This window comes from Scyliorhinus torazame, chromosome 12, assembly GCF_047496885.1.
Source record: "Scyliorhinus torazame isolate Kashiwa2021f chromosome 12, sScyTor2.1, whole genome shotgun sequence".
Taxonomy (NCBI): domain Eukaryota; kingdom Metazoa; phylum Chordata; class Chondrichthyes; order Carcharhiniformes; family Scyliorhinidae; genus Scyliorhinus; species Scyliorhinus torazame.
The window spans coordinates 204,217,597-204,244,255 of NC_092718.1; the positions used below are offsets into that span (position 1 = coordinate 204,217,597).

General features: G+C 46.7%; 1 protein-coding gene across 2 annotated transcripts in view; it reads left to right on the forward strand.

Moving 5' to 3' along the window:
* The window catches only part of ccdc92ba (coiled-coil domain containing 92Ba), a 96,711-nt gene extending 78,482 nt beyond the window's left edge, over positions 1-18,229 (forward strand). For both annotated transcript variants that reach the window (XM_072469738.1, XM_072469739.1), the window contains one exon: positions 12,934-18,229. In XM_072469738.1, coding sequence (XP_072325839.1) covers positions 12,934-13,673 — 740 coding nt within the window. In that variant the 3' untranslated portion in view covers positions 13,674-18,229. The remainder of the gene's footprint in view (positions 1-12,933) is intronic.
* The last annotated feature ends 8,430 nt before the right edge of the window (positions 18,230-26,659 follow it).

Here is a 26,659-nt window from a genome sequence, read left to right on the forward strand (position 1 = left end):
GACTCAGCTGGTCATCGCCGCACCCGGAAGTCGAGTTCAAGATTCTCTTAAGGTTAACGTGCAGGTTCTGTCGGCAGTAAGGAAGGTAAATGCAATGTTAGCATTTATTTTGAGACGGCTAAAATACAAGAGCAGGGATGTACTGTTGAGGCTGTATGGGGCTCTGGCCAGATCCCATTTGGAACATTGTGAGCAGTTTTGGGCCCCGTATCTAAGGAAGGATGCGCTGACCTTGGAAAGGGTCCAGAGGAGGTTCACAAGAATAATCCCAGGAATGAAGAGCTTGTCATATGAGGAGCAGTTGAGGAGTCTGGTACTGTCCCCATTGGAGTTTAGAAGGAGGAGGGGGGACCCGTATTGAAATTTGCAGTCGACGGAGAGACCTGGGTAGAGTGTTCGCGGAGAGTGTGTTTCCACTAATAGGGAAAAACTGGAACCCTAGGGCACAGCCTCAGACTGAAGGGACGACCCTTTAAAACCGAGATGAGAAGGAATTTCTTCAGCCAGAGGGTGGTGAATCTGTGGAACTCTTTGCCGCAGAAGGCTGTGGAGGACAATTCACTGAGTGTCTTTAAGACAGAGATGGATAGGTTCTTGATTAACAAGGGGATCAGGGGTTATGGGGAGAAGGCAGGAGAATGGGAATGAGGAACATATCAGCCATGATTAAACGGCGAAGCAGACTCAATGGGCCGAGTGGCCTAATTCTGCTCCTAAGTCTTATGGTCTTATGGTAAATTCAGCAACATCTGTGGGGAGAAACATGTTTGTTTCGTGTCTGTCTGACTCTTCTATTGAAATCCCAGCCTCTGTTACATTAAATGTGTAGAGCAATGTGTAAGTACAACCCTGGGGCTTGTTGAAAGCAGCTTTTTTTGGCACTTTGTTTTACAAAAACTCCATCCCTTTTCAGTAACTCACAGCTAAAGAAGTTCCAATTGCTACCAGTCCTCCACACCCCATCCATCCTCCCAGAAATCTGGAGAGTCAGGCCAATTATCTGGCTATCATCCGCTGTTACAAGAGGTCTCGCTGACCTTCAGACGGATACGCTGAGTTTCCATTATCTGATCTGACTGTTGAGTCCCAGTGGCGGGGATCATTTTCACACTTTAGCAAGGATCTAAGGAGCGGATTTTAAACATGCTGCCTTATGATTGCACCCCTGGCAGTTTGGTTGTTTTTTAAAAAAACATTGAAGATTTTTAGACAGTAAAAAATGTAAATCTTCAAAGTAAAATTACACCGGAATTATCTTGCAGTTATAATCGGATAATCAACCAGTGTAAGTTGATGTGTTTTATTCCATATGTTAGGATCAGCGCAATGATGCATGATTTCAACTTATCCAACGCTAAAATGCCAAAAGTCTGGTCTCATTTAATACGCTGGGTAGATTTCTGTCACTCACTATTAGGATAATACCTTATTCAGAATGGCATGTTACCATCGAGTATTTAGCTGCTTAACTAATTTGTCCTTGGCAGCCTTGGGCAAGAGATGAACTAAATTTATTTCAAATTGTGGAACTCTTAAAACCCTGAGCCACCTCCTACAGTCTCTGGGTTTTCAGAAGCTTGGCAAAGCCTAATCCCGCCGTCTCATTTTCTTTTCTTTACTAATCATTTTCTTCTACATTGAATTTAGGCATGGGGATATGAACCTGAAGCAAACGAGAAGAATACGAGGAAGTGCAGGGAAATGGGGCTGTCATAATCAGTGCCATTTAAAGAACTAATAGCAGCACAGGCCCAGTGTAATGAATGGTTAGACAATGCAAGTTCCCTCTTAATGAACATTATATAGTCCCAGCATCAAGAGGCACTTGTGATAATGCATCTGCCCATTGCAATTGGTGGGAGTGACCACAAGCCTTGCGGAGACAAAATCCCATCTTCAAATTGAGCATAGCCTCCATCATGTTGCATGGACTATCACCGTGCTAAATGGGATAGACTTTGAACAGATCTAGCAGCTCAAGACTGGGCAACCGTGAGGCGTTTTGGACCATCAGTGGCAGGATTGTTCTCAACCACAATCTGTAACCTCCTGGCCCAGCATATCCTCCACATAATCTTTACCACCAAGCCAGGGGGTCAACTCTAGTTCAATGAAGAGTGCAGGAGGGTATGCCAGAAGCAACACCAGGTACCTAAAAACGAGGTGTCAACCCGGTGAAGCTATAATATCGGACTACCTGTGTGCCAAACAGCAAAAGTAGCAAGTGATAGACCGAGCTAAGCGATTCTACAACCGACTTCTAAGCTCTGCAGTCCTGCCATAAATGGTGGTGGACAATTAAACAACTCACTGGAGGAGGAGGATGAATATCCCCATCCTCAACGGTGGAGGAGCTCAGCACATCCATGCAAAAAACAAGACTGAAGCATTGGCAACAATCTTCAGCCAGGAGTGCCGAGTGGATGATCCAGCACTGCCTCCTCCGGAGGTCTCCAGCATCACAGATGCCAGTCTTCAGCTAATTTGATTCACTCTTCAAGAAATTGCTGAAGGCACTGGATACTGCAAAGGCTAAAGGCCCTGACATTCCGGCAATGGTAGTGAAGACGTGCTTCAGAACTTGCCATGTTTTATTGCAGCTACAAGACTGGCATCTACCCAGCAATATGGTATGTTCTGTGCACAAAAAGCAGGATAAATCCAATCTGGCCAATTACTGCTCCATTAGTCTGCTCTTGATCATCAGTTAAGTGATGAGGGGTCATCAACAATTCTATTGAGCTGTACTTGTTTAGCAATGACCTCATTCATGCCCAGTTTGGGAATCACCAGGGCTACTTAGCTCTTGCCTCATTCCAGCCTTGGTTCAAACATGGACAAAAGAGCAGAATGCCAGAGCTGAAGTGAGAGTGACTGCCCTTGGCATCAAGGCTACTTTTGACTGAGTGTGGCATCAAGGAGCCCTAACTAAACTGAAGTCCGGGAGAAAACCTTTCACTGGTTGGAGTCCTACCTAACACAAAGGAAGATGGTTGTGATTGTTGCAGGTCAATCATCTCTGTTCCAGGACATCACTGCAAGAGTTCCTCAGGGTAGTGTCCTGGGCCCAACCATCTTCAGCTTCTTCATCAATGACTTTCCTTCCATCATATGGTCAGAAATGGGGATGCTTGCTGATGATTGCACAGTGTTCAGCACCATTAAAGGCTCCTCGGGTACAGAAGCCGTCCGTGTCCAAATGCAGCAAGACCTGGACAATACCCAGGCTTGGGATGGCAATTGGCAAATAATGTTTGTGCCACACAGGTGCCAAGCAATGACCAGCTCCAACAAGAAAAAATCTAACAATCTCTCCTTGACATTCAATGGCATTACCATTGCTGAATCCTCCCCGTTATCAACATCCTGGGGGTTACCATTGACCATAAACTTAACTGGCCCAGCTATGTAAGTACTGTTGCTACTAGAGCAGGACAAAGGTTGGGAATCCTGCAGTCAGTAACTCAGTTCCCGACTCCCCAAAGCCTGTCCACCATATACAAGGCACAAGTCAGTAAAGTGATGGGATACTCTCCACTTGCCTGGATGAGTGCAGCTCTAACAACACTCAGAAGCTCAACACCATCTAGCACAAAACTGTCCATTTGATTGGCATCCCATCTACCAAAATTCGCTCCCTCCCCCACCAACACACACAAGCAAAAATGTTTACCAACTCCAAGATGCACTGCAGAAACTCACCAGGACATCTTGTGCAGCACCTTCCAAACCTACAACCATTTAGAAGTGGCAAGGGCAAAAGATACATGGGAACCCCACCAACTGAGAGTTCCCCCCCCCCCAAGCCATTCACCACCCTGACTTGGAAATATATCGCTGTTCCTTCACTATCACGGAGTCAAAATCCTGGCACTCCGTCCCTGACAGCACAGTGGGTGTGACTGCAGCGATTCAACAAGGCAACTCACAATCACTTTCTCAAGGGCAGTTAGGGATGGGCAATAAATGTTGGCCGAGTCAGCGAAGCCCATATCCCTTTAATGATTTTTCCCCCCAAATACTGCAATATCTCCATAACCCCATCACTCTCCCACCTGCGTGCCGATTTTAGGTAGTAAAATGTTGACCAGAACTGCAATACCAAGAAAGTTTTAGAATTGAAAAATTTTAAGGAAAGAAATTAAAAATTAAGCCCTAATTAACTCCTTTCAGTGTAGCACTGAGGAAATGCTGCATTGTCAGGAGGTGCGAAATTTCCATTCAACCACATCACGCTCAATATATTTTTTTAACTTGCCTCCGTTAGTTGTAGACCACTTAATGCTTCATTTCAGGATATATTGAGCATTCTTCCACAGAAGCAAGGTGTTTCCTTACACATTCCCCCCCAACGAGTACTTTTTGATAGAAAAGTAGTTGGCAAAGTTCTTTTCCCCAGAGACTGAACACTAAGCAATTTGTCAGCTTGTTTAGATGATTAAACGAGACGAGCACCCGTTGCGCTGCATCATTTGTTCCGTCTGTCTTTCAAGAGGAAAATAAACAGAATAGAGACCAAAAGGCCATGAATGGTAAAAGATGGCCAGAAGCCACCTTGTTTAACTCAAGGTGACCCACCAATGTGGGGCCGTGTGGCATCTTCTTTAGTTTGTCTTGTGTGTATGTAAATTGTAAAGATCGATGCAGTGAGTCCAATCTTAACTGCGGCTCAGTATGTTCACCCTCCTGTGAAATAAATCAATTTTGTAATTTGTGTCAACCCTCATTTCACCAATTGTTCGTTTGTCTTGCCTTTGGAACAATTGGAGATGTATGTGGGAGATGTGAATCACAGGGATTGTGTGTCTCAGGGTTACGGTCTCAAACAAATAGATAGATAGAGTTCGAATGAAGACACTCGGACCAATTCTAGGAATGATCAAAATCAATGAACCCAGTGCCAAATCCAAATTCGTAACCACTGAAGTCGTCTGTTTTTTGTCTTTGTTGTTTGCTGTTCTAGAGCTTATCCGCAATACGTTTAATCCAGCAGTGTTAATTTACTTCAGATCCTCCTAGCTGGCGGGGGGGGGGGCATTCTGCTGAGTGATGTGCAAGGTCTGAAAAAGGAAACAAATCGAGAACGAAGGCCCGGGGCTGGATTCCCCGTTCGCGAGACTAAGCTCCAATGCCAGTGTAGAATGTGTCGATTTTCACGGCAGGAAATTCGGTGCCAGTGAGGGGCTAGCACTTGACGGCGAGTGAAAGTCCCGCAGATCACGCCGAAAATGGCCACATAATGTCCGGGTCCCAGGCACGGCTGATGACCTGCACCGGTCGCGCCGTACAAAATGTCGCCATCCATGTGCTAAACCTAACCCGCCACCCACGACCCCACCAGGCCCCCCATCCTAGCAGAAGCCCCCCCCCCCCCCAGCCAGCGGCACGAATCTCGGCCGCGAGTGGCAGCGCTGGACACCGTATGCAGCCGGCACGCCAGCTCAGACCACACGTGTCCCCGCGCCACCGGGGGCGGAGCATCGCGGGTGTTCCGGCCGTTGACACACCAACGATGCTGAAGCGGCGCGGGTCATGATGACGCTATTTTGGAGGGGGTGGAGCTTGGCGGACCGGCGTCAAACCCGGTGCTGGCCCCGATTTCGCCGTCAGAGTCCAGTCTCCATCCGATCGCCAATCACAAATTTGCCGTCGGGCTACGAAGAATCCCACTCCTGGTTTTTAAAATCTATTTAAAGGTGTTGTATTCTCTCCTCCCATGCCTCTTTTGCTCATTGCGCATATTATTTTAACAGACGTCCTGTTTCTAGGCCTGTACCAATACTATTATATGGTCTGCCTTAAAATCTCCACAACAAAAGCTCACGGTGACTTCCCCTTTCATTTGAATCCCCACCATAGCCCTGATAATGATATGCATGCCCTCCACCTCTCTACATTGTTGTAAGTGTGATAGGGAACTTACACCCAGGGGTTCACTGGTGCATGTTAAGTTGCCATCGCCATGGTAACTGCTCCAATGTACCACACAGTTCCTCGCAAAAAATGGAAAATCTTTAACTGATGTTTGGCCAAAGGCGGGTGAGAAAGGGTAACCTTTGTGACACTATACTACCTCGCCTGCTGAGGCCTCCTCGTTCAGCCTCTTTTGATAGATTGCAGTTAATAAACTTCTTTGAATGGGACCTCCGTGTTGTCAACCTCGTATTAATTGCTCATCAACTTACTGTCTCGACACCAGTTTACATGTTCCCATTATATCACTTGCTTGCTTATTCCTCCGGGAACTGAGCCATTGATTATTCATTTAATCTTAATACCTGCTCTCACAAACAAATCTTAAATTCAATTAGCCAACACATGAAAATGCTACACATCCTGCAAACAAAGTGATTGCTAAAGAACCTCTTCGAGGTAACACAGAATGAGGAAAAGGCCATTTGGCTTTTGGTCACCGTGTATAATCCACCCTGTCGTACACCCCCTGTAAACCTTTTTATTCTCCTGGTAGAAAATCCTTGAGTGTATGTTTGTCTTCTGTCTGCGAACATGCCCGAGTCAGCCCAAGTTGTCACTGCTGAAAAAGTGGCAATGTACTTTGGGAGCAACATACGAGGGGACTACGGCATCCATGAATAGATCTTGCCATGAGATGCTCAGAATGTACCACAAACAGTGAAGATGAAAGTTGTTGAGCTTCCTTTCTTGATAGCTGCAAGTTGCCCGTTGTCCGTGTTCCATGGCCGTGCGACGAGATATTGCAAACACTGGCTTCGTCTTGGTCCTGAGGATCAGCATGATGTTATTCCATCCATGTTTTACGAGTCAGCCAAAGGTGGGAGTTGCTTTCTTTCCCTATGCATCACTGAGTTTGCATCAAATGGCAGATTGCCTGTCAATGTACCCAAGGTAGCAGAATCTGCCATTTCCAGCGGGATGTTGTTCAAACAACGAGGGCAGAGGATGTGACACACACAGTTTTCTAGTGGGGGGGGGGGGAGAAACAAGTTATGGGGATGGGAGCAACGGTCCATGAACATTTTGTAGCTGAGAGTCTATGCGAGTGGCAAGTGCAGTTTCATCTGCGTTAAAGGAATTCCTTGAGCAAGAGGTGTGCAGCGCCTTTATCTTCACTCTCAGTCTGGGTGGGTTATAGAGCTTGCAGTCTGACCGAATAGGCAGGCAAACTCCTTCTGTCAAACTAAGATCAGGAGCATGGAGAAGAAAATACCAAACAAAGTGGGCTATAGAATCATAGAATTTACAGTGCAGAAGGAGGCCATTCAGCCCATCAAGTCTGCACTGGGCCTTGGAAAGAGCACCCTACGTAAGCCCTCATATCCACCCTATCCCCGTAACCCCACCTAACCTTTTTGGACACTCAGGGCAATTTAGCATGGCCAATCCACCTAACCTGCACATTGTTGGACTGTGGGAGGAAACCGGAGTACCTGGAGGAAACCCACGCAGACACGGGGAGAATTCCGCACAGACAGTGACCCAAGCCGGGAATCGAACCTGGGACCCTGGAGCTGTGAAGCAAGAGTGCTAACCACTGCGCTACTGTGCCGCCCTGAAAGATTTTTCTGGCTGGAGCATGTTCACAGGATAGGAGGCGGACACCCACCCAATGATTTTCTGTCAAGCCCGAAGACCAGTAGGACACTCAAAGCTCTGCTTCAAGGATGTTTGCAGTGACTGGGAAGGCCTTGACTTGGAGGCCAGGCATCAAAAGAACAATAGTGGTGGAACTATTTGTTTTGGGCTTTTCAACGGTTGGTCATTAATTCAGATGTTACCTCATTAATAAGCACGACACTTCAGAAGGAGAATAAAAAACTCAAATTAGATTCCTGGCATCATTAAATTCACATTATCTTCTGGTACTTCGTTATCTGCCTGCAGATTAATGCAAGCTGGGGAAAACCTAACTGAGCTGAGCCAGCAGATCATTGCTTCATAGGACATTTATTGAGTAATTCAAGGCAGGAAGCTAAAGGCCACAGTTTGTTCCGTTCCCTCATCGCCATTTTTAACAGCTTGTGACAGAAAGGCACCAAAGTGGATTAAACGGCAACTCTTTATTTACTGAAGCCTGTTAAAAATCTTCCAACTCATTTGCACTTCTGGTAGTTTGCGTTGCTGGTTGGGAGTCCCTGACGTGTCAAAAAAAAAAAAAAAACCTCAATTTGCAGAGCACCTTTCATGACCCCGGGAAGCTACGGCCAGTGAAGTACTTCTTAAAGTGTAGTCAGTGTTGGAATACAATGTAGAAGTATCCCTGTGTAACATGAACCGCCACTCATCTCCCTCTCCCCTGTAGCCCTCTATTCCATATGTCTCTGAGCATCATTCTTAAGAAACCACTCAGCAGTGTTGCTGCCACTAGAAGTTTGAGTAAGGGGCTGAGAAATCTCATCTTAACAGAAGAGTATTGTGTTGATTTCTGTTAAGGGGCTGTATCATTCCAGCATTAAGATTGATTGAAAACAGAATAGCCAAGGAGATGAGTGACACTTTTTGAATCCAGTATTGATTGATTGATTGATTTGTCACGTGTACCGAAGTACAGTGAAAAGTATTTTTCTGCGACCAAAGAACGTACACAGTAGACAAAAAGAATAATCGACAAGGTACATCAACAGACAGCGATTGGTTGCAGTGCGGAACAAGGGCCAAACAAAGCAAATGGATGAGGAAGAGCAGCATAGGGTGTCGTGAATAGTGTCTTGCTGGGAACAGATCGGGGAGAGTCGTTGAGGAGTAGTAGCTGTGGGGAAGAAGCTGTTCTATGTCTGGATGTGCCTGATGGAAGGGTTTGGAAGAGGGCAAAGCCTGGGTGTGAGGGGCCTCTGACAATGCTGTCTGCCTTCCTGAGGCAGCGGAAGGTGTAGACAGAATCAATGGCAAGCTTGTGTGTTGCGTTGGGCTAAGTTCGCCACACTCTGCAATTTCTTGCCATCTTGGGCCGAGCAGTTGCCATTCCAAGCTGAGATGCAGCCACAGTACAGCATCTTCTCACTTTAGATACCTGCTATGGGGCCGGTTTAGCTCACTTGGTTAGACAGCTGGTTTGTGATGCAGAGCGAGGCCACCAGCGCGGGTTCAATTCCGGCTGAGGTTATTCATGAAGGCCTTGCCCCCTTGCCCCAGTCATCTGGGACTACAGCAACTTTACCTTTACCCCTACCTGCTTAGGATGCAGTTGAAGATAATGAAATGAAAGTCCCTCTCTCCCTCCCTCTCTCTCTTTGCTTAATCCATAAGATATATAAGCTGGAGTCATTCGGTCCCTCAAACCCGCTCCAGCATCCGATAAGATCATGATTGACCTTCTACCTCGACTTCACCTTGCCGCATTATCCTCCTCTCCCTTCGTTCCCTCAGTGACCAAAAATCTATCATTCTCGGCCTTTAATACACTCAGCGGCCGAGCACTGTGGGACAGAGAATTCCACAAATTCACAAGTGAAGACCTTTCTCCTCATCTCAGTCCAAAATGGCCAACCCCTTATCATGTGTTCTAGATTCCCCCAGACATTGTTTTTTCCCCCCCAACATTTCTCGCGCTACGCATTAAAAAATGTCGTGCCAATCCAATCAACATGCCATCAGACAATCACTTAAACACTTACTCTGAATGCAAATGAGAAACATTGCAGTGACACTGTGAAATATAACATTCACCAGCAAAGCTTTCCCCTCACAGATCACCTGACCTCGGCCTTCAGGCTTCCCTACCCAGACTTCCTCTAACATGTGACTATTTCCTGCCTTGCCCTTGGCGAGCCTTTTGTTTGACCACTGCATTCCATTTTCTATTTTTCCTTCAAATAGTTTGTAACATTGACATTAACTAAAGCAGTAGGACACTCAAGATGCACAAATCAAGTTTAAAATATTGAAACAATGAAATAGCAGTGCGAGCGAACCCTCTGTTATTCAATGCAGCAGCAGTGGCTTTTGAAGTAAATGTGCCACAACAGACAAGTAGAGTTTGAACAGCCAGTTTCGGCTCCAAATTTGACAATCTCACTTAAAGATACCATAAGAGAACAGAAATTAGAAATTTTAAAAACCACACTAGGGCAGGGGGTCACGTTCTTCTTAGATTGTCATCCAAAGACATTGTTGGTGCATCACTTGCGCACCTAATTTGAATGGGCCTTATCTGACCTGGGGTTTGCTGGCATTGACCTGGATAGTAAAAGGGAAAGGTTTTCTATCCCGCAACCATTGATAGCTCACAATCTCTCCTGCCTCTAAACATAACAGTGCCCTCTTCCCCGTTAACTAACATACGTTATTCACGGTTCACCCTTTAATGGATAAAAGCCATCTGTGCGAGATGACCCAAGCTATAACATTCGCTAAATAGGGCCAACTTGGTAGAACTGGAAAAATCGTCATTGTGACACTTCCCAGAAAATTCAAAATCTATGTTTTCTGCTTCCGGACATCAGGAATATTTAACAACGTTAAATGTTTAATGAACAAAAATATAAATATCACCGTGGCTCTGTGTTGCACCTCAGCAGAGATCAAAGACATTCCAGACTTGACCATCTGGCCTCGGTTCAATTGCCTGGTCCAAGCTCGAAATGTGATCCTAGTCGTACAGTTGATCTCTCCGGGCTAGGGAGGTGAAGGCAAGATTGAGCATGATCTGTCGCTTCAAACTATTGTCCCACTGGATAATTGATGTGTGTAGGTTTAATGAGAGGGCATGTTCAGGCTTAACGGCAATGTGACACCACCCCCAAGTCAAACATGCCGTGGGAGCTCGAAGCTGCTTGAGCAGAGATCTGTCAGAGGGGTTCAAAATTCTGATTGGTTTATATAGAATATGTAAGGAGAAACTGGTTCCATTGGAAAGACAGTCAGTCGCCAAAAGATGGAGATTGAAAATATTTGGCAAAAGATAAAGGAGGGATGTTTTACATAGTGTGTGTCATGTTCTGGAACGTACTGACTGGCAGAAGCAAAGGTGACTTTAAAAAAAGAATTGGATAAATACTTGAAAAGGAATCGTTTGCAGGATTATGGGACAAGGGAGGGAGAGTGCGACCAATTGGACGGATCTTTCAAAGAGCCAGCATGATGGTCTCCTTTTGTGCTGTGTAATTCTCTGAAGAACAGACACTGGGGAGAGGACCGGAAGGGCTGCAGCAATTTTACCTCCGGATAAGTAAAGAATCTTCAGAAATCCGGGAAGAAAACTGAAAAGTAGAGGGGGATATTTGGAGAAGATTCGTTTCTGGGAGCGAGGTGTTGGAAACTATGAAGAATAGCACCATCAGCCTTTGTAGACGAACAGAGGAAAAGTTAACAAACCTTCTGTTGTAAAATAAAAACAGAAAATGTCAAAAGTACCCAGGCCTGGCAATATCGCTGGGGCGAGAATCAGAAATAGCATTTTGGTCCAATAATTTTTCACCAGTTGTTTTAGTTTCGAAGCAATTAAATAGACAGGGGAAAGTGAGAAAAGGAACAAATGGACAGGTGTTGCTGGGAGAAAAAATAGTATCAAAGCTTTTTGTCTTGCACGCATCAGGACATGTTGCAAGAATATGGTGTGGTAGAGGCTGCACTTGACAGACCATGTGACCGATTCGGGACCAATCACGCATTAACCCCGGCCAGGACGCTGAGCAGTGTGGACCCTGGAGCCCGAAGTGTTAAGACCCGTTATATTGTGTTCTGTACCTGTTACCTAACTGCCTTTGCCTCTCATCAATAAATCTCTTTGTTAACTACTGGAAGCCTCCAGTGCAAGTCTCGAGCCACCACAGGAGGAAAACAAGAATTTATACTGTGTGAGAAGAGAACACTGATTGGTTGGCAGCTGATCTCTGATTGGTCAACCTTGACTAGTCAGGATCAAGCTGCCAGATTTAAATTTCAAACAATGCTTGGCAGTTATCTATCAGTCACCATCAACTGCTGCATTCTCCATGGCAACACCTCTGCCAATCAGAGTTTACTTTCCAATCAATCAGCCATCTCTTCGCATGCAGTATAAATTGTTGCTTTTCCCTTATATTGGTCATCTTGAATAGTGTCCTGATGAGGACTGGATGAAAGGTTCGACCTTTTCAGCAATACACAAGTTCAGTGCTACAAAAAAGAAAAGGTCTGTGAGAGGGCGGAAGGCAGAAGAGATTAAATGACAAAAGTGTTGGAGAACTGAAGGCAGTGTAAACGGGGCAAGAAACAAGGGAGGTCTTGTAGCGTAATGGTAGTGAGCTGGATTCTCCCGCCCCGCCCGCTGCAAGAACTCCACGGGCGAGCCGCATACAATGGAGAACTCCATTAACCTCGGGCGGGGTTCTCCGGTCACCAGTGTTTCTACCTCTGGGTTCAAATCCCACATCAGGACTTGATGGCCGTGGAAGGTACATTTATAATGTGACCCAACGAGTAAATCTCTCCAAAGCGCCCAATAGGACTGGGAGAATGTCCTGGTCAGCCATAGCGCAGAGGGCCGTGGCAAACCCTTGCAGACAAAAGCAAAACGCCACAGGTGCTGCAAAATGTGAAATAAAAACAGAGTGCTGGAAATGCGCAGCAGGCCTGGCAGCATCTGTGGAGCGAGGAACATTCAATGTTTCGAGTTGAATATGACTTTTTCTCAGAACCGGGAAGAGGCAAAAGACGTGTCCCGAGGAGGTGTGAATGGCAGAATCATGAACAGGTTGTTGAACTCCATGTTGAGTCTGGGAGCTTGAAACGTGCCCATGTTGATTGATGAGGTTCCTTGAGTCTTCTGTTTGTTCACCGTGCGTTGGCATTCACGCTTATAGAGAGGTGAAGGCCACTGAACAAAGACAGATTTTCTCACGTAAACGATGGGACAACTGGAGATAGAGCTGAGGGGGCGGGGGTGGATTATGTGATTTGAACCATTTTGTTGAAAGTACTATTCCAAATACTTTGGAGTTTTCAGTTGACCTCTGTTTCTCATTCCCTTTGCAGATGACTGTGAGCAGCTGGAGGCCTACACCCCTCTCGAAGCACAAATCAGAGAGAAGGAGCTACAAAACGCAGCGCTGAGAACAGAACTCTGCCACAAAGAGGCCCTGATAACCGCGCTGGAGGACAGCCTACGGAGGAGGGAGCGGCTGTTCCTGGAGGAACTCAAGAGACGGAGTCACAGGATGACCCTGCTGAACAGTGAACTGCAGAAGCAGTCTGAGACTGCGGCTCATCTCTCCTTCCAGCTGCATAGCGTCAAACAGAAGCTGAGTAGCACCAGGCAAGGCAATCGGTCTTCAGATAAGCCTTCTGATAAAGCCATCCCCACGTCTCCCGTATATACATCGCTATCACTGAAAAGGAGCCACAAAATCCATCACAAAATGACTGAGAAAACCTGCACTGACCGAGCGATGGGGACAGACGCCACTCAGCAAAGGCGACAGGCAGCGCAGGTCGAATTGGACCCCATGCCCGACCCTGCCCTTTTCCTGCGAGCGAGGTGGCATTACGGCCAGAGGCAGGTCCAGGCGGGCCGAGTGGCTGAGCCCGTTAGCCGGGAGTGCGGACTTGAGAGTGGCGGCCTTGCGGCAGCATCGCAAACGCCCAGGACTGTACCAGAGGGGAGCTCAAAGAGTTTGAACATTCTGGGACCCCCTGCCGAGACGGAGATCCCCCTCACTGATGAGGAAAGCGCCGGCGAGGATTTGCGAAAGGAGCGAGAAGGATTTCGTAAATAGGGCCACATTGTCGTGGGTTTTCAAGGTTAACAATCAGTTAATAGAAGGAACTTGCATAGATACAACGCCTTTTCATATCAGAAACATCCTAAGGCATGTTGCATGCAATGAATTTTCAAATCGGTCGCTGTTTTTTTTTGCACAAAGCAAGGCCCTGCAGACATCAATGGGGTGAATGACTGGCTATTCTCAACTGCAGCCACCTCTACCGAGGCAGTACAGGGAGGCCCCACTTCATTGATTTGAAGGCCCAAGCTGGGCCTCAATCTACCTAGACAACACCTGGAAAAAGTAGACTTTTTAAAGTGAAAGGTAGGCAAGGGGAACACCGGCAAATATCACAGAGCTTTCCTCTTCACCTCAGGAACCTGGTCATCAGAAAGAATTTTTAATACAAATCAGTGGGTAACGCAATTTAATAATAAATCTTTGAAAATATTACATTCATCCAAACATTTTATTGAAAATCCGCCTCTAACATGACAAAACCTCTGGATGTGCACACCCCCCTCGTACATCACACTGCAGATATCAGTCTCACATAAACTTCTGACACACTTTATTAAAAAAAAAATTACCAAGCAATAAAGTCATGATGTGGAAACTCGAGAGACTCCAACAACAGAGAGTGCCACGCACGCACACAATATCTTCGTCATTTAACTGACTTCTGATTGAACTCACTCGCTGTTTACTGACTACCAGTTAGGCTTTCAAGCCTTAAAGGGACACTCACCATCAGCACATTGCTTATGTCCTGATAAAGTGATTGGCCATGGGCGGCATCATAGGAGATTCACAACTCACTCTGAAGATAAAGCCTAGCACATGCTTTGTTCATAACCATCCAGACGTTACATACTGTCGTAGATGCAAAAACAATCTTTTTAAAAATAAAAATAAATCACTGGGTGCTTCTGGCCTGGACATTGTGATGAACAAACATTTTCAACAAGTAACAATTAGGTTCTTGTTACTGCCTGATAATTAGATGTTATGATCTTAAAGGGACACAGCTTCCATAATAGTGCAAACATGGAGCACTTTATGGACAACAGCGGTTAGAATAAATCCAACTTACTGCAGGCAAAAGATTTGCTGCTAATATAATTACTTCACAAACTCAAAATCAATCGAAGCAACACTTCATTGTTTACCTAAAGAAAAACTCGCATTTATGTAGCGCCATTCATGACCACAGGGCAACTCATTGTAACAAAGAATACTGCACAGGAACAGGCCTTTTGGCCCTCCAAGCCTGTACCGGTAATGATACCACCCTTGGCCAAAACCCTCAGCACTTCCTTGTGCCGTATCCCACTATGCACATCCTATCTATGTATTTGTCGAGATGCCTTTTGAACGCCATTAATGTATCTGCTTCCGCAGCCTCCCCTGGCAACGCGTTCCAGGCACTCACCACCCTCTGTTTCCAAAAAAAAAAAAACAGCCTCGCACATCTCCTCTAAACTTTCCCCCACGGACCTTAAACCTATGCCCCCTGGTGACTGACCCCTCCACTCTGGGAAAGAGTGCCTGCCCATCCACCCTATCTATGCCCCTCGTGCTCTTGCAGACCTCTATCAGGTCACCTCTAATGAAAACAATCCGCGTCTATTCAGCCTCTCTACATAGCTAACACCCTCCAGACCAGGCAACATCCTGGTAAACCTCCTCTCCAAAGCCTCCACATCCTACGTAGGAAACCTGTCAGCCAATGTACACCCAGCAACTTCCCACAGGCGGCAATGAGCAGAGAATCTGTTTTTGCGATATTGGTTGTGCGATGACTATTGGCCAGGACACCAGAGATAATTCCCATCCTCCCTCTTCAAAATGATGCCACAGGATCTCTTCCATTCACCTGAGAGGACAGATGGGCTCTTAGTATTTCATCTAGCAACAACACCATCTCAGCGCTGTACTGGAGTGTCAGGTTACAATTATGGGCTCAGGTCTCCTAGGAGGGCAAGTTTAAACCCACCGGAAAGCACTTATCTACTAACCACAGCTCATATCACCTGAGCCAGACCAGATTTTTGTTTTCACTCATTCACCAACAATCATGTATTGTGCCCACCACTCCACCCTGACACACACCTCTCACAATTTTTGCGGCCTCTAACGCACTTTTACCAATACCAAGGGAGGTCCATCAGCTTTTGTCCAGAACTGCTATTGAGCAACATAGACATGCTGGGGTGAGCTGTGAATTAAATGGCATTTAATCAGATGTGGATGGTTGCCACCGTTGCCAGTTACCACTTACCGATTGCTGCTTAACTGACTAAACCTTGAAAGCGTTAACACTGGTGGGAATACATTAACACTTTGCCTTCACCAGAAACTTCTCTGGGTGAGGGGGCACGGGGTTGGGGAGGAAATGTGGAAGTGGAAACAAAGGATTAGTAAATCATTGGCCCAATGCTATCCGGTACAACTGGGCAATCTCCCCGGTGGCAATTCTGATTAAGGGCCCAACAGTAGGTTTTGTTATCCATGATTTGCGAGGTATATATAAACTGTTGTATCAAAATTCCTATTTGTATAAGCTGGCTTTGATACTGTAATAATCACATGCACTGCAATTGAATTTCCATAGTTTCTCTGTAAGATTGTTTCCGTTAAGACTAACAGTTAATCGTTTTATCCCTACAGAAAGTGTAAAAAGGACACATTGCAGTGTTTGAAACGTATGTGCAGTCACAAATGAATTTGATGCCATGTGACCTTTCTGAAGACTTTTTTTCTCCATTGCATTGTCTTCACCTTGAACATAACTTTATGTTGTTTGTCGAAGGAAAATTCTCAGAAGAACAGAAGGAGGCAAGTGGCATGAAGAGACCTTCGGGGGGTGGGGGGGGGGTGCTGTTGGAGAAGGGTCATGCCATTACTGTGCAGGAGTCTCCCATTATCTTTCTCACTCCCAGCTTTCTCCCCTTCCTCTCTGGAGGATGCTGACTGTCGCTACAGCACAATTCCCTGAGCACTAACCTAGATCTGCCCCCCCTCCCTAAATGTGCCTCAACGGTGAATCTCGAACTAGTTTAACAATGGGGTACATCGTAGCTGAGCCCAAAGGGGGTTCCGCACTTCTGGCCATTCTTCAGTCCATCCTTGGTGCTTAGATACCTAGTGAACCCAATAGATTGCGTTCAGACCGTCCTGGGCTGCCTGATTCTGTGCAGTATTGGGCAGATGCAATGGTTCTGCTGCCAACGCACTCCAGTGATTTTTAAAAAATATTCTTATTCTCCTTTTTCATATTTTCATCAAAATTTACAACAACAGATAATCAACAATAACAACAAATCCAATGACAATCCCCCAGCCAACAATCCCCCCACCCCATCCACCCTCAAACAGCTCCCAACGTTATGAATCCAAAACACCAATGAAAAAGAATCATCAATAACTTATGCATTCCCAACCCCCCTCCAATGTTCAATGTCATCCAATTCATGAAAATGCATGATGAACAAGGCCCATGAGTTGTAGAACCCTTCCATCCTCCCCCCTCAACTCGAACTTTCCTTTCTCGTTAAGAACTCCAGCAGATCCCCCGCCACGCCGAGGCACAGAGCAGAGAAGCTGACCTCCACCCTAAATCCGCCTTTGGACGATTAGCGAGGTGAAGGCCAAGACATCTGCCTCAGCACCCGCTTCCAACCCCGGCGATCCGACACCCCGAATATGGCTTCTAGGGCACCCGGTTCGAGTCTCACGTGCACCACCTTTGAGATTACCCTAAAGACCTCCCTCCAGTACCCCTCCAGTTTTGGATAGGACCAAAACATATGAACATGACTAGTGGCCCCCCCCCACCGTTCACAAACATCCTCCACCCCCTCAAAAATTAGGCTCATCCTCGCCCTCGTGAGGTGCGCCCTATACACCATCTTCAACTGTATCAGCCCCAACCTCGTGCACGCAGTTGACGCATTCACCCTCCGGAGCACCTCACACCTCGTAACCCACTGAGCAAAAATAATTCCCCTAATCTTGGTCCTTATCCTGAGTCTGTGCCCCCCCCCCCCACATACACACACCCACACACGTGCTCATAGCTCACCCACCAGGGAAAACAGCCCCTGTCAAGCCCTCTGAGAATTTTAAATGTTCCTTTGAGATCACCTCTAAGTCTAATAAACTACAGAGAATATTGGGGCCGACATCTCGAATATATAACCTCCAGTCAATTAAAAGCAAATCTGACTCTAAATACGCTGTGCTGCAACATGGCATCAGAGCATGATTGGCAGACTGGGGATTGTGCAAGTGCCATTTACGAAATTAGACCTTAAATTAAATTCCCCAAAGTGTCCTGTTTAAAATCTCCAACAGTAAATGGTGAAGGGAAGAATCCTGGGAATGAAATAAGAGCATCTTAATCTAATTGTAGATTCAACTCGCCTGATAAATAACAAGGGCAAAGTTAGGCAGCCATTCACAGTCCGGGTCAAGATTACTCTTGTCAATTCCCCGCGGTTTCTGTTTATTAAAAATGTTCCACACGTGTCTCCAATTCCCTCGTGTGAGAAGGATGGGTTTGACCTGACTTCTTTGTGCTGCTACAGTTTTGTGAATGCGCTGTGTCCTCTGGATGTGTGAAGAGTGCCCAAGCTCCACCTGTTTAAAGATCGAGAGGGGCTTTCGGCAATCAGTTGGGTTGATTTCAACAGAAACTGCAATTGGCGCACAACAATAGATGAGCCACACTTAACGTTGTACATTTCCCGTACTTTGTAAGATTTTGCTTGACAGTACCGAACACTGAATAGATGAGACTGAATTATATGCCAACTTTATTGAGCAGGAGCAGGCTAGTAAAGGTGCAGTCTTCATAATAATAATAATAATAATAATCTTTGATTGTCACAAGTAGGCTTACATTAACACAGCAATGAAGTTACTGTGAAAAGCCCCTAGTCACCACATTCCGGCGCCTGTTCGGGCACACTGAGGGAGAATTCAGAATGTCCAATTCACCTAACAAGCACCTATTTCGGGACTTGTGGGAGGAAACCGGAGCACCCGGAGGAAACCCACGTGGAGAACGTGCAGACTCCGCACAGACAGTGACCCAAGCCGGGAATCGAACCCGGGACCCTGGCGCTGTGAAGCAACAGTGCTAACCACCGTGCTACCGTGCCGCCTTCATGGGGTGACAGTGGCTTCCACTGCAGCTGGCACCTTCACCACTCAAACACTACTTTGTGTACATTGATTTTGTTTTTAAAAAAAAGTTTTTTAAAATGCTTTTATTAGTTTTTCATTTTATACACCACAATAAACCAGATCTGTACAAACCAAATGCAATTTTCAAAGACCAGGCATTGATAAAAGAAATCCCAAAGCCCAAACCCCCTTCCCCCTTTTTGAAAATGTTTTTATTACAATTATTCATTGACTGTACAATAGACAAGGGTATGTGCATCGACAAATCATGTGGCATTGTTCATGGGCAAAAAAAGTTTTTTTTTTTAAATGGTTCGCCTGAAACTGATGATTTTCTCCTTGTGTGTGTACAACTGGTTCTGTTTTAAGCATCGAAACAGAAAATAGAAGCAGGAGAGGGCCATTGGGCCCTTCGAGCCCGCTCTGCCATTCATTATGATCCTGTCTGATCACCCGATTCCATTCCGTTGATCATTCAAGCCCCCTGTCTTTCTTCCTTACACTCTTTAGGCTTCTCACTCACTCGCCTTGTTTTCTCATGTTCAAAATTATTCTGATTTGTATTTTTGTTTATATAAGCCGCTGTTTGTTTTTTGTTATTGAAAGGGTTTTGTAATACAAGGGTGCTAAGTATTGGAGGGGAAAAGGTTAGCTATTTATTTTGCTGACTTAGGCTTTTGTTGTTCTTCCCTCCTGTGTGTTAGCTGCGCAACAAGGTTGGATAGGAACAGCTTGCATTTACATAGCGCCTTTAATGTAATAAATTATCCCAAGGTGCCACAGGATTCAACACCTGAGCCACACATGTGGCAGCTTAAAACACAGCAGCAACACAGGGTGGAGCAATTAAAATTGGGGATGTGCAAGAGGCCGGATTTGCAGGAGGGCAGAGATTTCGTTTGTAGAAATGGAGGAGGTAACAGACCTGGGTTCAAGCATACACAGTACTGTCAACTTGAGAGGAATAGTGTGTAAAAGTGGCTATCCAACTCACTTTCCGTCCCTTTTTGTGGGCGGGGTGGTTGAAAAATGGGGGGGGGGGGGCAATTCTCCTGGATGTCCTTCCCGTCACCCCCCAACACCTGGCTAGGACAGCACAGCTGAGATTGGGGGATTTACTGTATAGGGGCCTTACTGTATTTCATAGAATAGAATCCCTACAATGCAAAAGGAGGCCATTCGGCCCATTGAATTTGCCAATTTACGAGTGTATCCCTGTAATACCATAACTTAACCTGCACATCCTGTTACACCAAGGGGCAATTTATCATGGGCAATCCATCTAACCTGTACATCTTTTTGACTGGGAGGAAACCAGAGCATTCGGAGGAAACCAACACAGACACTGGGAGAACGTACCAATTCGAGACAGTCATCCGAGGCTGGAATTGAACCCAGGTCCCTGCTGCTGTGAAGCAACAGTGCAAACCACTGTGCCACCCAAATGTTGCCATAGACCCAGAGGCTGCTCTCCACTTGGAGAACTGACCGGTGGTGATTTAACCTGAGGGTCACCATACCTCAGGCGAGGGGCAAAGTTGAGAAGGTGGGGCCTACATGGATAATCGTAGCCGGTACGGGGATTGAACCCACGCTGTTGGCGTCACTCCACACTAAATTAAAGTAGCAGTTTTGTTCATTTTTATCGTTTTGGTTTTGTACACTTCGACACAGTTCGATTTGAAGTATTTTTTGTGACAACTGGGAGGAAGGAGCAGCAAAATCAGCCGATATTCTAATACCGGACTAATACTGAAACTTAACCATGGCCCTTCAACGCCAACATTGTTTTCTACACCTTCAGAAAAAAAGAAAATTGGTCAAACGAGCGAAAGGTTGGGTGACATAATGCAACCATTTACCTGTCGAGTGAAAGGTAGCAATTCATGTGTGCCTGGTACTGAGCTGCCAGTTTACAACTTGATAACTATCTCCTGGAACAGATACTGTGGATTTCAGTTGGTTAGAACTGTGTGCCCAGTAAATGAGAGAGGAACAGGTGGGTTGGTCACAAAATTGCGAACTCTGAAACTGAAATAGAAAATGCTAGGACTAGGAAGGTAGATTAAACCTTCATGGGAGACTCCTCATGAGAACTGGCATTTTAACATTGGAGCCATGTCTGACTCACCTCTTCAGTCTCCCCAAGTTATGGGTGTTGTTGGCACCTGTATGGCCCAGCTCTAGCAGCCCTGAGGCACTGATACTGATGGTGATGGGCCTTCTTTCATAGGACACTAAACATTATGGAAATATCTTCACTGCATCTGAGACTGCAACAGTTCAAGAGGATGGCCCACGGGAGCACGGTGGCTCAGTGGTTAGCACTGCAGCCTCATGGCACCGAGGACCCGGGTTCGATCCCAGCCCCGGATCACTGTCCATGTGGAGTTTGCACATTCTCCCCGTGTCTGCGTGGGTCTCACACCCACAACCCAAAAAGATGTGCAGGGTAGGTGAAATGGCCACGCTAAATTGCCCCTTAACTGGAAAAAAGAATTGGGTACAAGATGACGACCCACCACATGGTCCCAAGAGCAACTCGAGGGCGGCACGGTAGCACAGTGGTTAGCACTGTTCCTTTACAGCACCAGGGTCCCAGGTTCGGTTCCCGGCTTGGGTCACTATGCGGAGTCTGCACATTCTCCTTGTGTCTGCGTGGGTTTCCTCCGGGTGCTCCGGTTTCCACCCACAAGTCCCAAAAGACATGTGGTTAGGTAATTTGGACATTCTGAATTCTCCTTCAGTGTCCCGAACAGGTGCCGGAATGTGGTGTCTAGGGGCTTTTCACAGTAACTTCATTGCAGTGTTAATGTAAGCCTACTTGTGACAATAAAGATTATGAAAAATTAAATTAGAATGGGAATTATTGTCAACTTCTATGGCAGTGCCCATGTATTGAGAATATTTCTTTTAATATGAAAGGTTAAGTACATGGGAGATTCATGTGGAGTCTAGGCCAGGTTCAACATTAATGAGCTCGGTGGTTTTTGCCACAATACTGCTATTATAGTTATTTTATCAGGCGCCAGTCCACTAATTATCAGAGTTTACCGAATTCAATTTGCTCTGATAAGATTTACGTTTGTGATCTTTAGGCAGCTGGTCCAATGTGACAACCTTTTTAAAAATAAATTTAGAGTACCCAATTCGTTTTTTCCAATTAAGGGCCAATTTAGCATGGCCAATCCACCCACCCTGCCCATCTTTGGGTTGTGGGAGCGAAACCCACGCAAACACGGTGAGAATGTGCAAACTCCACACGGACAGTGACCCAGAGCCGGGATCGAACCTGGGACCTCGGCGCCGTGTGCCTGCAGTGCTAACCACTGCGCCACCGTGCTGCCTTCAGTGTGACGACCTTTACACCATCGAACCCTGATCAGCTTTCGCTTGGACATTTTTCTTTCCAATTTGGTGACTTGAGACGGCTTGTGTATTGTTTGTGATACATGGCACCTCTGAGCCATCATTTTAAAATCGTTCTACACCTAATTGTTGTCTTCTCGTGAAAGCAACACCCTGCATCCTGTTGGCCCACTTTTGACTTTTTGCTTTGGCTAGCTCTAAAGGGAGTCAGATAAGTGCTTAAGGGGGGGGGGGGGGGGGGGAAGAGATGCAGGGCTACTGGGGAAGAAATGTAGGGTGAGACTAATTGGATAGCTCAAAGAGTCAGCACAAAGACAGTGGGGCCAAATGGCCACCTTCTGTCTTGCGTAATCCTCTGAAGGAGCTTCCATGCCACTTCTGATGAAGGCTCCCTCCCCGGAGCACTAGCCTGCTCTCTTATCTTTAAGATGCTGCTGTGCGTTCCCTAGCATTTACTGTTTTGGGTTTCAGTATGTGTGTCTGTAACATCCCTCGGGGATGCAACGCCATGTTCCCCTCGCTAATTGCGCACAGTCGCCCTTGTGTAATGTGTGGGTAGTTTCCACATACCACTGTTGTCTTTTACATTATGGACTGTAGCTAGCAATACCCCAGCTTACCTGGAATGGCAATTCTATCAAAATACAGCGAAAAAAAATAGAACAAGAAATCTTTCAATAAAGTGATATTGTAGAGAATAAAGGGCCTGTGTTTTTTTTAACGTGTTTGACCAGTGGTTGGCTCATTGCTTTCTTTAGGTTGTCAGCTAACCCCGTCCTTGGTCCAAGGAAGATTATCATTTTGTGACCCAAAGAGCACCCATAGGAACAGATGGCATTTCGTACGTACAGTGCCAAGTGAGAAATGGCCTTGGTGTTCAGTGAGATGGGGGAAGGACACGTACATCAACACCACTCTTGAGTTAGACTGACGGCCAGTGGAGCCTGGATTCATTAAAACATTTGTCCTTCCCAGGATGAAATGTGCACCACATCTTAGGCTGAGGGAAGACAACAGGAGACTGCAGTGCTTGCTTTACTCATAGAATCACACAATATAGAAGCCCACCGTGTCCTATCTACCAACACCTGACCTGCCTACCTAATCCCATTTGCCAGCACTTGGCCCATAGCCTTGAATGTTATGATGTGCCAAGTGCTCATCCAAGTACTTTTTAAAGGATGTGAGGCAACCCGCCCCTACCACCCACCCAGGCAGCGCATTCCAGACCCTCACCACCCTCTGGGTAAAAAGGGTTTTTCCTCACATCCCCCCTAAAACTCCTGCCCCTTACCTTGAACTTGTGTCCCCCTCGTGACCGACCCTTCAACTAAGGGGAACAGCTGCTCCCTACCCACCCTCTCCATACCCCTCATAATCTTGTTCACCTCGATCAGGTCGCATCTCAGTCTTCTCTGCTCCAACGAAAACAACCCAAGCCTATCCAACCTCTCTTCACAACTTAAATGTTCCGTCCCAGGCAACATCCTGGTGAATCTCCTCTGCACCCCTTCCAGTGCAATCACATCGTTCCTATAATGTGGAGACCAGAATTGCGCACAGTATTCCAGCTGTGGCCTCACTAAAGTTCTATAAAACTCCAACATGACATCCCTGCTTCTGTAATCCATGCCTCTATTGATAAAGGCAAGTGTCCCATATGCCATTTTTACCAACCTATTAACCTGCCTTCAGAGATCTATGGACAAACATTCCAAAATCCCTTTGTTCCTCGGAATTTTCTAGTGTTAAACTGTTCATTGAATACTTCCTTAGGAAATTACTCCTTCCAAAGTGTATCACCTCACACTTTTCAGGGTTAAATTCCATCTGCCCATTTGACCATCCCGTCTATATCTTCCTGTAACTCAAGACACTCAGCCTCACTGTTAACCACCCAACCAATCTTTGCGTCATCCCCAAACTTACTGATCCTACCCCCCACATAGCCATCTATGTCTTTTAAATAAACACCGACTATTAGGGGACCCAGCACAGATCCTTGTGGTACGCCACTGGATTCTGGCTTCCAGTCACGAAAGCAAGCAAACTTCTGCTATCACCCTCTGTCTCCTACAACTAAGCCAACTTTGAATTCATCCAGTCAAATGACCCTGTATCCCTTTATAAGTCTCCCATGTGCGATCTTATCAAAGGCTTTGCTGAAATCCATATAAACTACATCAACTGCACTACCTTCACCTACACACCTGGTCTCCTCAAAAATATTCAATCAAATTTGTTAGGCATGACTTCACTCTGACAATGCCAACTTGCCCTGACACCTGTTGCCCTGAAGGTTAAATGCAAGCTTTAGATTGTTATTTGAATAGAGGGCAGAATGGAGGAGCAGTGGTTAGCACTGCAATCTCACGCCGCGGAGGTCCCAGGTTCGATCCCGGCTCTGGGTCACTTTCCGTGTGGAGTTTGCACATTCTCCCTGGGCGGAATTCTCTCCCCCACCCACCCACCCCCACAGCAGGTGGGAGAATCGCCGGGGCGCCGCGCGTGTCCCGCCACGCCGCCCCGATGCCTGCACGCGATTCTCCGCCCCACCCAAAACCGACGCGGCGAGAATCACGGCTGGCCGCTGGGAGAATCGCTGCTCACCGTTTGCAACTGGCGGGCGGTGATTCTCCGGCCCGGATGGGTCGAGCGGCCTGCCCAATACGCCGGATTCCCGCTACCGCCGTCCACACCTGGTTGCTGTCGGCGGGAACAGCGCGGGACCTCTTGGGGGGGGGGGGGTTCCTGCACCAGGGGAGGCCTCAAATGGGGTCTGGCCCGCGATCGGTGCCCACCAATCGGCTGGCTGGCCTCTCTGAAGGAGGACCTCCTTTCCTCCGCCGCCCCGCAAGATCCATCCGACATCATCTTGCGGGGCGGCCTCGGGGAGGACGGCAACCACGCAATTGCGGGTTGGCGCCGGCCAACTCGCACATGCGCAAGTGACGTCATTTATGCGGCGCCGCTTTTATGCGGCGCCAAGGCCCGGCGCGCATAAATGACGCAACGCCGTTCCTAGCCCCCCCCCCCCCCCCCCGTGGGCGGGAGAATAGGGGGCTGGGCGCGGGCTCCGACGCCGGAGTGAAACACTCCAGTTTTCACTCCGGCGTCGGCACTTAGACTCCCGATGGGAGAATTGTGTTTGAGTGGGTTTCGCCCGCACAACCCAAAGATGTGGTCAGGTGGATTGGCCACGTTAAATTGTCTTTTAATTGGAAAGAATTAATTGGGTACTCTAAATGTATTTTTTTTTAATGAGAATCAATGTGCAGGGGCAAAGGGAAACGGCAGGGGAATGTCACTAATTCATAACACGCATTGGGAGAGCGAAGGCATAATGGGCCAAATCGCCTCATCCTGCACTGTGATAATTTTGCAATTCTGTGATTGATGTCTCACCCGTGCAAAAACTAAATCCAGTTGAAGGTAAAACAGGAATGATAAACCTGGAATTTAACAGTCTTTATTTCATTGCGGGTCTGTTGTTTCTTAGTCGAGTTGATGTTTTGGCTGTGTTCGGATTCCAGCTGCTGTTACCATTGGATAAGTCAGATCCCAGAGTGGAAACTGACTTGACAGTTCCAGACTTTGTTTTTTTTTAGAAACTCTGAAGGTCAGCTACTGAACTCGGGTGTCTTATATTGTACTTGACACAAATAATAAAACAAAGACAAAGAAGTTGGATAGATTTCAATGAAACACCAGTAAATAAGTCATCAGTCCAACCCTGCAGATTGTTATACTGCGAGGCAACCAACTCGCTGAAATTTGGCCTTTCTCACAGTGGCTTCCAATCTCTGCGCTCGAAGAAGTCACTTCAGAATTCTCCTCCAAACAATACTGTCACTCGGGGGGACGCCTTCAACAAGGATTCACCTCCATGGTTTCAATCTCACCTTCCGATGTTCTGATCCCCTGGATCTCAAGCTTCATCTTCCACGCATTCTCTCATATTTGTCTATGCAAAGCAGAACACCACTGCTCCAAATGCTCATGGTTAAAGAGCCACCAACTTTTGGCTGCCTCCTCTCAGGCCTTCTGGCCTTTCTCAAGCGCACTCTGCTCGAAGTGTGCTTCCCACAGCCCTGGCTCTTTAATCCGCAGTCTGTTCCTCTGATGCTTAGAACCATAACCAGCAGGGCTTGTCTCAGGTTCCAGTCTTTGTCCCTTAACTTGACTGTCTTCTCGGGACCCCTCTGTCCTACCCCCGGGTTTGGGACCTTCTCCTTTGTTTAAGGACATGCCCCCCGTGCCCTTCTCGTTTGGACCGTCTCTTTGGAATGGCACTCCTCTTCCAGGCCACCAGACCTTTTCATGGTCTTTCACATTTGTTCTTTGCAGGCACACAACTGGAACCTTATTGCAAGAAATTAAAACAAACTGCACATGTGCCTAAAGATGACAAAATCCACAAGGTGCGGCCGTTCTCCGAC